At 39.9% G+C, this 11,254-nt stretch overlaps 1 protein-coding gene across 1 annotated transcript in view; it reads right to left on the bottom strand.

Annotated features, from left to right (window-relative positions):
• Window positions 1-8,847: 8,847 nt before the first annotated feature.
• LOC140328186 (EARP-interacting protein homolog) overlaps window positions 8,848-11,254 on the bottom strand; it is a 53,352-nt gene continuing 50,945 nt past the window's right edge. Inside the window, exon 4 of the mRNA XM_072407572.1 lies at window positions 8,848-10,017. Within this exon, the coding sequence (XP_072263673.1) occupies window positions 9,857-10,017 (161 nt within the window). The 3' untranslated portion in view covers window positions 8,848-9,856. The remainder of the gene's footprint in view (window positions 10,018-11,254) is intronic.

The raw sequence follows: 11,254 nt of genomic DNA, 5'->3' as shown, positions 1-11,254 counted from the left end.
GGTCTAGCTGCTTCTGCAATTTCAGAAGAAAGTGAGAAAGTCAGAGAACAGTCAAAAGGTCCTTACCCACATTTTTTATCTGCTTTTTAAGCATTGCAGAAGAAATGTTTGGATCAAAGACAAGGAAATGGCCTTTTTTTTTTAGAAGAAAAGGTTAGCAATGGCAGCTTTTATTCTTCTTTTCTGACCAATCTACTTTAAATCAACAGAATGTTGAGGTCCTACTTCTTTCTAACTGATGATTTAAATGGCAATTTCTGAACAATGCTTCTGGACGAAGATCAATGAAGTGGACTATTAATATTGATGTAATCATCTCTGATAGCAGTGATTCCCTAAACTGTGGCAATCTTGTTTCATAATCATAAAGTCTATAAGCCAGGCTCTTTACCACTTTTCTTCTATCAACAGGTGAACTGGAATAATCCAGCTGGCTGGGAATAAATTACCCAACCCTTTGGATATTTTTTTTTATTAGTTCTGACCACTGTTATCTGAAATGGAACTAGCAATTAGTAGAAGGGTATGTTTATCAGTTTATTGCAATTTGCTACCCTGCTTTCCCTAATCCCAGTGCAGAAAACGTCATTCAATTTAAACAATGGGAGCTGAAATTTCTGGTTTCTTTTTCTGGGACCCAGTAAAGCTTGTTGATAATGGAATGTTCCTAATTCTCCACAATGGGGCCATGGACCATGCAGCAAATTGGTGCTTTTAAACAGCTGCTATTAATGGTAACCTGTCATAGAAGAAACACAGTGGTGAATGTTGACTTCCTTTTGAAAACTCTACATGTTCTGCAGAAGAAAACAATAGAGATACGATGTCGTCCACAACCAAAAAGGATCAGTGGATGCTTGTTTCAGATGAATGCCAAATGAGTACTGTAGGGAAGTGAATAGACTCCTGGAGTAGATCACTAGAGGGATCAATGGAAGGAGTTCTTAAATTTCCTATAAAAAAACCTTACCATATCTTTTTAGGTTGTTGGGTAGATTGAAAGTGGACCATAATCTGACGATCATCAATCATTTGAAGTTACAAAAATCTAATGTCTGTACAACACATAGGAAAGGAAACTAATCAGAAGAGACTTCAGGAATTTATTATGAGGAAACAAGAGAACGGAGGACATGAATAAAACATTTACATACATTACACATCAGTCACAAACACTTATATGGATATGTAATCACTAAATCATAATGGTAAGTAGGGGAGGCAGCATGACAGCAAATGGGATTTAAAAAAGGACAGCTCCAGGCCTGTAATGGCAGCCTGTATGTTTGTCTGGACAGATTTCCTTTAAGTAATAAAATATAATTCACCTCGGCTCAACCCAAAGGGTAAATGAGAATGAATTCAACCACATTTTACAAGTGCAGGGATTTCACTGAAGCAGTGAAGAGGTTAATGTTTTGTGCAATTTTCACCCCTACTGGGAAGCTAAGTTGTAAACAGGGTACAGTTTTTCTAACATTAGCCATTAGCAGTGACAGCACAATGAGATATTTTAGAAATAAAATAGGACGGCAATAAAGAGAAGCCATAGGAAAAGAAATGTGTCCTCAGTAATCTCTTTGCTGCTGGGTCTTTTCCCGTTACCCCGCTGAGACTACTTTTGGTACGGAGAAGGGGACAGATACTGAACAGGTATGAAATGCCATCAGCATGCATACATGTGCAATGATCTTACTGCTCTTCTGGGACTGTGGCAGTACCATCCCAGTGTCATTATCCTTTAACTATTGTAGGAGCTGCCAGAGATCGGAGCTTTGTTTAATACTGAGAAATGTGCGCATGGAGATTAAAGGGAGGGTGCAGCAGATTTCAGGGTTTACTGCTGCACCACTCACACACACATTTATTTACAGAGAATATGTCAAATGGAGAATGCTATATGCTGCAAAGAGAAGGGCAGATAAGAATAGCTTGGCACTGTCATTTATTATTATTTTATAGTAAGGTAATAGGATAACAATGCATTATCCTTTCAGCCATCTTGGCTGCTTAAATAAACAGTATAGTGGAGTAAATCACATTCCTCTAAATACATCATATCAGATGTGATCCAGGGGTTCAGAGCAGTTGAAAAAAAGTGTCAGGCGCAGAGTGAAGCTAGGCCAGATATTACGAGGGGTTGCTGAGAAGTTCCTGGCTTTGTCCCCTTCCAGATGAAATAGAAAAATGAGTGTGGGGGCAAATGACAGCCTAATTTCTTAGTATGTAACTGTGCAAATATCAGGTCATTGCGATTGTTTCATTTAGTGAGAAGCTGTGATGGCAGAGGCACAAGCAAGTTTCACGTCATTGGAGTTACAGGCCCTCATAAAGTTTTTGTTTCCAGGGGAAAAGTCAGCAAAGGACATTCACACTGAGATGTCACAAACACTGGGGGAGAAGTGTCCTTCCTATAGCACTGTCAAAACTTGGATATCTCAATTCAAGACTGGGCATTTCACCTCAACTGACCTGGCAACCTGCAATGCTGTCCATGAGCTGAATATTGAGGACCGGCGAATATCCACAAAAAAAGATAGCCCAGATACTTTAAATCTCTCGGGAGCGTGTTGGGTTTGTTATCACTACTATCCTAGACATGCGCAAGCTTTCAGCGAAGTGGGTGCCGAAATGTTTGAACAGTGATCAGAAGAAGGAAGGAGTTGAAGCATCCAAAGCCGTTTTGGCCCATTTTGAAGCTGCACAGGACTTTTTGGCTAGGTTAGTGACTGGGGATTAAACCTGGCTCCACATCTATGATCCGGAAACCATGGAACAGTCAAAGGAATGGCGCCACAGCGGGTCCCCGCGGCAGAAGAGGTTCCGAACCCAGAAATCTGCCAAAAAGTCATGGCATCCATTTTCTAGGACAAAGACGGTATTCTGTTGATGGACTACCTACCTCAGGGCTCTAGTATCACTGGACAGTATTTTGCTAAACTCCTGGACCAGATGACGGAGGCAATTAAGATGAAATGCCGTTAAAAGTTGACCAAAGGGATCCTTTTTTTGCAGGAAAATGTACCTGCGCACACATCCAACGTTGTGGCTGCCAAATTGAACACCCTGGGTTTCCAATTGGTCCACATCCCCCTACTCACCTGACCCGGCCCCTTCGGACTATTAGCTGTTCTGAATTTGAAGAAAGACCTGAAGGGGCAACGTTTTGAGGACATTTCTGACGTCAAAAATGCTGCTGAGACCTGGTTTGCGGCCCAACCAAAGGACTTTTATTTGAACGGTCTAGAAAACCTGCAACTACGCTGTACCAGGTGCATCAGTCTCAGAGGGGAATATGTTGAATAAATGTGTTATTTCATAACTCAGGCTCTCTTCTTTCTGAGCAAAGCCAGGAAATTCCCAGCACCCCCTCATACAAGATAGAATGGTGCAGTTATTACAGGATTACCACCTTTCACAATGTACCATTACTCAATGGTATTCTAAGACAACTCTGTAAAGTAAAAGTTACTCTAGACAACAAATGAAAATCATCAGTGAGGTTTTCAAAATAACAAAACATAGAGGGCATCTTGGAGTTTACCCTGTATATATGATTTGTTCACACTGTGTAACTTCTACAAAGCACTCTGGGACTGGGGAACCTTTTACAGAAGATAAAGGTGACACATTTGTTAATACAACCTGCTGCACTGGAAAATTCCAGGGCTGGTGAAAAGATAGACTTCTTCATGAAGCCCCATCCATCCATACTGTTCCATTATTTAGGTTGCATTGGGCAGTCTCACTTATCACGTCTAAGATTTAAAAGAAAAAATGTTCTTTTTTTTAATCTTGATGTCATTTGGGTAGGGAGTAAAGACTATGTGTGACACATGACAACATTTGGATATTGTATTCAATGAAAGCTGTTGAGCTCCTGCCATCTATCCAAAACTATGTTGATGTTAGGTACCTAAAGAGAAACTATACTCGTAGGTGGGTGGTGAATGTCTGCCACAATTGTGATCGTGCATCAGAGGAGCCCTCTTTTCTGCCAACTCCACAGGAGAGCGCAAAGGAGAGCACAGTGAACGCCTATGGCCACTGTTGATTAGCCTCCTTCCCATGTTCAGGATTTACATTGTCTCCAGAGGCTGGCTCTGTATGTATACCTTGTACAGAATTTATTTTTTTAAAAGAGAGTTTGCTTTTTGAGGGATAAAGGAAGAGAAAACTGTTCTTGCACAGGAAAACTTGCCTGACTATTTAGAACTATGTTCTGTGTAATTCACTAGCAGTTTACTTACGAGGAGTATCGCCAAACACGTTCGAAGATTTTGAGTTTCCCATAGCAAGCTTTTTGGCAACAAAATCTGAAATTGAACATACAGTACATGGCCACTTTACCAAAAAGGAAGGCTTTCCAAAGGACTTTGCAATGTGTTTATAGTAACTGGTATCTACCTAAAATAGTATTTGTGGTGTCAATAATGATATTGGAAAAAGTCCTAGTTTGCAGTGGGCATTCCTATTCCCAAATCCCAAGGGTGTTCAGCAGAGAGGAAGTCAGTGCGGTGTGCCTACTTGCTCAACACCAAACTCTACTTTACTCTTCATCCTTATGAACTTGGCTTTGTGCATGGAGCACACTTATGCTGGAACAGGAAATGGTTTTCCAGAAACTGTTTTTAGAAGACTGGAAGAGCAAAAAGTTTTTGTATACTGTATGCTCCAGACTTTACGGCATCCTTCACAGGGAACAGCTGACCTCAGTCATTTGCAGTGGCATCCACATATATTTAGCTGCAGAGGTCATGTGTACACAACCTTTTGGGGATTTAGTATAGGATAATTTGACATTGGTGAATCTAAGTATCCCCAATACCATTGCTTGAAAATGCTCCTAACCTAACATGGTTTAATGAAGAAGAGAATGTGAAGCATAAAGTATTAGAAAACATTAAAAAATATTAAACTTTGTTTATGTTTTGACATGTTTACCCTGTCTGCAAACGAGGACATTTTGAGGAATAGGGGACTTTTTACAGAATCACTTTCCCAGTATTTATTATAAATTATAAACACTGTGAATATATCTTTAACTAGCCCTATTGCATTTTTCAAATGCCAGCAGCTGTAAGACACATTTCCTCCAACCATTTTCTGTAGCAAACCTCTCAATCCTCCCCTACAGAAAAAAGTGATGTTTGTGCTTACGCCTGGCCTATTTGCTAAATCATACCACAGGGAGCCTACTTTCAAAAAGGTGAGATTGCAAAAGTTTTTAATTTTTCAAAAAACAAAAAATAAATCCTTTAATCTTACTTTAAAAACTGGGTTGGTTGTAATTCTAATACTGATAATTATTCTGCCGAATGTTGAACATAACATAACAATAGCTAATGAACATATGGGTGGTGTTTTATCAGCCTGGAAAAACTTTTGTCTGGCCTGATTACTCTAGCCTGCAGGAAAGGACATAGCTCACAATAAAAAGCTTAGAGGGTATAATATTCCTTCCCCACTTCATTTAGGGAATGCACTTTTGTTGCTGTCCTTGTCTCCATCAGAGACTTATTCTATCATTCACAACCTACACTTGTGAGAAAAAGGAAAGTGCACCTTCTTCATATCAGAACATAGTTAGAAAAATCATCTGGTCCTTAGAAGGTTTTAAATTTATTTAAATCTAACCTAACAAATCTAACCTGTAAACAACACACAACAGATTACACTTCATCATTCATATATTCATTTAACAAAATGGAAGCTAAAATGAAGTCCATGACTGAATAGCTTGTAGAACCACCTTTAGTAACAATAACATTTTCTGTGTGATTTTGTCAGGTCTTTCAGAATGTTGTGGAGGAATTTTGGCCCACTATTCTTTACAGAATTTCTTTGGTTCATTGGGATTTGCGAGCATTCATTTTTGCACAGATCATTCAATGGGGTTGAGATCTGGACTTGACTGGGAAATGCAACACAGAATTTTTGGTGTGCTTGGGATCATTGTCATGTTGTATGACCCAATTTCAGCCAAGCTTTAGGTGTCACATAGTTGGCCTAATTTCATTTCAGAATACTTTGGTACATAGAGGAGGTTATGGTCAACTCAATTACTGCAAGGTGCCCAGGCACTGTGGTTGCAAAACAAGCCCAAATCTCCATCTACTATGGCATGAGGTGTTTGCGCTGGTATGTTGTGTTTGTATTTTGCCAAATGTGTTGCTGTACATTAAGCCAAACATCTCCACTTTGACTTTGTTAGTCCAAAACTCCAGATGTCTTATGGTTTGCAACTTTGCAAACATAAGCTGTACTTATGTGTTCTCTCTTGCAATTTTTCGGAACTTTGCACGATGTCAGGGTCTCCTCATGCAGGTAGCAGGGAATCCCCTGATGCAAAAAGTCTAAGTGACACCTGGTTTTCACCAGGGCACCAGCATAGGGGTTATGGCCCTTTAGCGCTAGAGACTGCTGGGCTCTTTTGTCACCAGGTTGTGGCCCTTGGGTTCAACCTACCTGAGGAGGAAGGACAGAGAAGCTTTGTTGTGGAGACAGGTGGTGTTCAGCAGCGGCAGGGGAGAGAAAGAAATCGTAGTGAGAATGGGTTATTTTACAGTATAACATATTAGTATGAGTATAATAAAGTTTGAAACACAAAATCAAGTCAAAATAATAAATGTAATAAATTTAATAATAAACTTTGACATGATTTTGTGTTTCAAACTTTATTATATGCATACTCTTAAATTATATTGTAAAATAAATTTTCATGAAAGACAATGCACTGCTTTTAGACATATAAATCCAATGTATTGCATTCAATACAATTATTTTGTATTGTATTGATGGCCGCATGCACAACGCCATCCAGAACTCCTGGCGGCTGGCCAGAACAGTCGCCGGGGGACCGAACAGAGGAAGAGGACGCGGCCAGAGGATGGGATCGGACGGGCAGGACACTGGAGGATGCCGGCAGGACCAGCTAAGTCTTTATTATATTTTTAAGCTACCCCGATCTACACTGGGGGTTACCGCCCAGGAAGTTAAGGAGCTTTTCCTTGAGCTGTGTCCGCGTGTGCACAAACATGCAAGCCCAGGAAGTGCAGCTGCATGCTCTGTCTAGCAGAGGCAGAGAACGGATGTTGAGCTTGACAGCTCAGGGGAGCAGACAGAAGTGGAACACTGTAGGATGGCTTGGCAAGGACGGCTGCGGGAACAGTCAGGAACTGTGACACACACTTTGAGGTAACTTTGCTGGGTACTTGTGGGAAAATTAGCATCTGTCTTGAATGTTTTCCACTTAGTTTTTTTCACTGTAGAATTATTAACAATTCTTCACACATTGATAGGCAACAACATTTTTTTCTCTAAGATCACTGATGATGTCTTTTCTCCTTGACATTGTGCTAAAACACACCTGAATACTCCTGACCAGCAAGCTGCCTAAACTTCTGCTTTTATAGAGGTGGTAACACTTGATGATCAGGTTCTCAAGTGCATTTGATAAGCAGCTCTTGGCTGCTACTTACCCTCTTAATTCCTATAGTGGCAAGTGGCAAAAGTGTACCTAAAGTTTCTGCATTTTGACAAAATCTTAGAATTAAAAGAGGGTGTACTTTTTCATGACAGAACATCAATACAAAGCATTCTTCTTCTTTTTTTTTTTTTTTAATAATAAACAGAATTTTTTAAGTCCCAACATATTACGCAGTGCTGTACATTACATGAGGGTTGTAAATGACAGACAGTGACACAGGAGGAGAGGACTCTGCCCAGAAGAGCTTACAATCTAGGAGGTGGGGGAAGTCTCACACAATAGGAGGGGGGATATGTAGTGGTGGGAAGAATTGAGGGTTTAGGAGACAGAAGCTGGGTAGGCAAGTTTTAAAAGATGGGTATTAAGTGCTCTTTTAAATGAGCAGAAAGTAGGGGCAAGTTGAACTGGACGAGGAAGACTACTCCAGAGAGTAGAGGCAGCTCTAGAAAAGTCTTGGAGCCAGCGGTGTGATGAGGCTATGAGTGAGGAAGCCATTAGTAGGTCATTGGAGGAGCAAAGAGAGAGGCTAGGGGAGTATTTTTTCATCAGGTCAGAAAGCTAAGTGGGACAAAAACTGTGGAGAGATTTGAAGGCAAAGCACAGGAGCTTGAATTTGATACTCAGGTGAAATGGAAGCCAATGACGAGAACTACAAAGAGATGCAGCAGAAGAGGAGGGGTGAGAAGGATGGATGAGTCTGGCTGCAGCATTCCTAACAGATTATGGAGGAGAGAGTCGGGTTAGTGGAATACCAGAGAGGAGGAGGTTACAGTAGTCCAGACGGGAGATGATAGGAGCATATATAAGGAGTTTGGTGGTCTCTGGGGACAGGTAGGGGCAGATTTTGGAGATGTTGCGTAGGTGAAAATGACAGGACCTGGGAATATGAGGGTAAATGAGAGGGCACAATCGAAGCCGACGCCAAGACAAAGTTCCTGAGGGGAGGGACGAATGACAGTGGTATTACCAATAGGAAATATGTCAGGGGAAGATTAAAACATGACTAATATTTTAACCAACCTTGTCCAAAACTAAACAATTTTTGGTGAAGTTGGGCATTATTATAAAAAATTTGCAAGCAGCAAACATCTTTCATTTTTTGCAGGGTAACTTTAAAATGTCTAGGTTTGTGTTTTTCACGTAATTGAAGTTGTTTATTGGGCTTAGATGAAAATCTTACTATTCCCAAGATATTGTAAACTTTTTCTTCCCCAGATGCTGTAACATGCCAAGAAAATGAATTCCCTGTGTTAGAAATCCTCTGTGACTTGTATTTATGTGTGTAAAAAGGTATATTATCTATTGGCACGGATACACAATAACACAAAACTTCAGACAAAGACAGTACAATATTATCAACAAAAGTGAACCTGTCATTTATTGCATTGTAAAAAGCACTAGAGCTATATCATAATTCTCAAAAAAAGTCTATAATTCTAAAAAAGGAATCAATATTTTTTTGATTTTGTTGTCTCAGATTCCATATGATCATGGCCTAATACCTTGCTACACACTTTTGTGTTGCAGTAATATACAATATGCAGTGTTGCAATAATGCATGGTAATGCATGATATTATGTGAGATGCAATGCCTCACATTTGTAATGATAGTCCAAGATACACACTGAACTGGTGTTACAGCACACCAAAACTGTAGTGTGCTATTTTGTACCAAAGCTGCAGAGATGGTAATGTGTTGAGATGCAGTGTCACCTCATTAGTTCAATCCAAAAACCAAATCCGTTATATACTGCAGCTTACTGGTTTGGATGTGGTGGTTGCATAAGTTTCCTTTTGTCTGGTATTTTAATTTGGTTTTGCTTAGTTATCCTATAAACATAAATCTTCCTATACCCTTGTGTCTATTCTCCATTGTTCCTATGAGGGCAGCCATGGTCACCCAAACCAAATGTCATGACTGCCTTTGTTTATCTACATTACATGGCAGATTGATAGTATTAGTTAAGTAAGACAACAATGTTCTTGCTGTCTTTTTAGCTCACAAGAAGTGACAAGTGCAGTGCATTTCTAGCAGTATCAGAATGAACTTTAAGTTCTTGCTGAAAATGATCTTTGTGAGCAAAATGACACCACTAGAGTCATCATACCCAAGGACTGGTAAGCTGCAATACATTTTAATATACCGTAATGCAGCATACCTTAATGAACTAGAATGCATAACCAAAATATGCCTATGTAGGAAGCGCTAATGGAACCCACCAATACCTCAAATCTTCTGCTGCAGTTTTATTTCCCATTACCTATCCCATATATAAATGGCAGCGTTCTCCAAAGCCATGCTCCCAGGTGTCTTAAAGTCCTTTAACTCTCTTTTACTACAGTTTGTAGGTTAAAGTATGAAGAGCCCTACCATGCCACACTGCTATGGGAGTCATTGTTGAGGTGACAGAGAAGCTCCAAGGTTTGGGTGTTGTTTGATGAATCATCGGGGACCTCCTGGTTCCCTGCCTGCAGTTCCTTCGGTATCCTCCACACTGCCGCAGAAGAGGTGACTTTGCTGTCTGAAGCTAAATAACAGAGGGAGAGAAAAAAAGGCAGAGATCAGTACATGTAGAACACATTCGGAATGACTGTGCTCCGGCGTTCACACAAAACACAGGAGCGATGCACAGCTGTTGCCTGAAATATTTAAGGCCTTATATTTTAATAAGCAGCAGAATGCAGTGCGGAGATAGAGGGAAAAGCCTGAAGTCGCCAATCAGTTCTGTGCAGAACTCGTAATTTGCATATGTTTAACCCAGTTTCACCGTGTTCTGAAGCCAGTCTTCATGTCTTGATGAAATTTTAATTCATTTGGGGGTGGGGAGGGAAAAAAACACACAGAATCCCCTACCACCATTCCTATTTTTGTTATGCAAATTAAGGAGCAAGCAAAATTGGCTCTTGTCAAGCAAACGGTTTGTATAGCAGAGTTATAACTCAATTACAGCCTCTACCTGGAGCGGATGTAAAACCAATTCAGGCTTATTTTGTTCCAGTTTTTTATGAAAGTGCAGCCAGTGTAAATATAACAAACACGCTGGAGAATTTTTTTTAAAATATGCATAAAAACAAACAAAAGCTAAGAACAAATATGATAAAAATAAGATAAATGACATCAAAGTCTGTAAAAAAAATAAATATGCATTGCTTTTTATTTAAACAAAATGACCAGATAAAAAAGGAATTTGACATTTTGGATTGCATGCTGGGTTGGATTCTTTGCCAGGGTTTCCATGCCATCCTCTAGCCAGCACAGCTGTGACAATGAGCCCTGCTTTTACCTGAGCTAGCAGGTTGAAAGTTTTTACTTATTCCAATGTTGATTCCAGTGGATGGCACCTGTGATGACTAGCTGGTCAGAAATAGGAAATAAGTAAAGTGCCCTAAACAATAGCAGTAAATATGACTAAAATAATTGAAAGGTATGTGTGCTAATCTCTAAACAATGTTCCTGATTAGCAAATCCTCAGGATTTTTTTGTTGTTGTTGTTGTTTTTATTCTGCACCATTTATTTAAAATAATACCTAGGAATCCTAACATGAAAAGAAAGCATCATGGAGGCCACGAGTGAACTCATCCTATGGGAATCCTAGTTCACTAGCAGTCATGAGGATGCTTTGGCTTCAATGCTGTCTGTATAGACCTGTAAAAAGTATAAATCTTGGGAGGCCAGACACTTATGTTAAACAAACTGAAGTCTATAATTTGCAAATACAATGGGGAAATACAACCAGGCAGCTAGAAATTTGAGGAGACTGGCA

Source organism: Pyxicephalus adspersus, chromosome 4 (assembly GCF_032062135.1).
Source record: "Pyxicephalus adspersus chromosome 4, UCB_Pads_2.0, whole genome shotgun sequence".
Lineage (NCBI taxonomy): Eukaryota > Metazoa > Chordata > Amphibia > Anura > Pyxicephalidae > Pyxicephalus > Pyxicephalus adspersus.
This window is presented reverse-complemented; position numbering and strand designations above follow the sequence as displayed.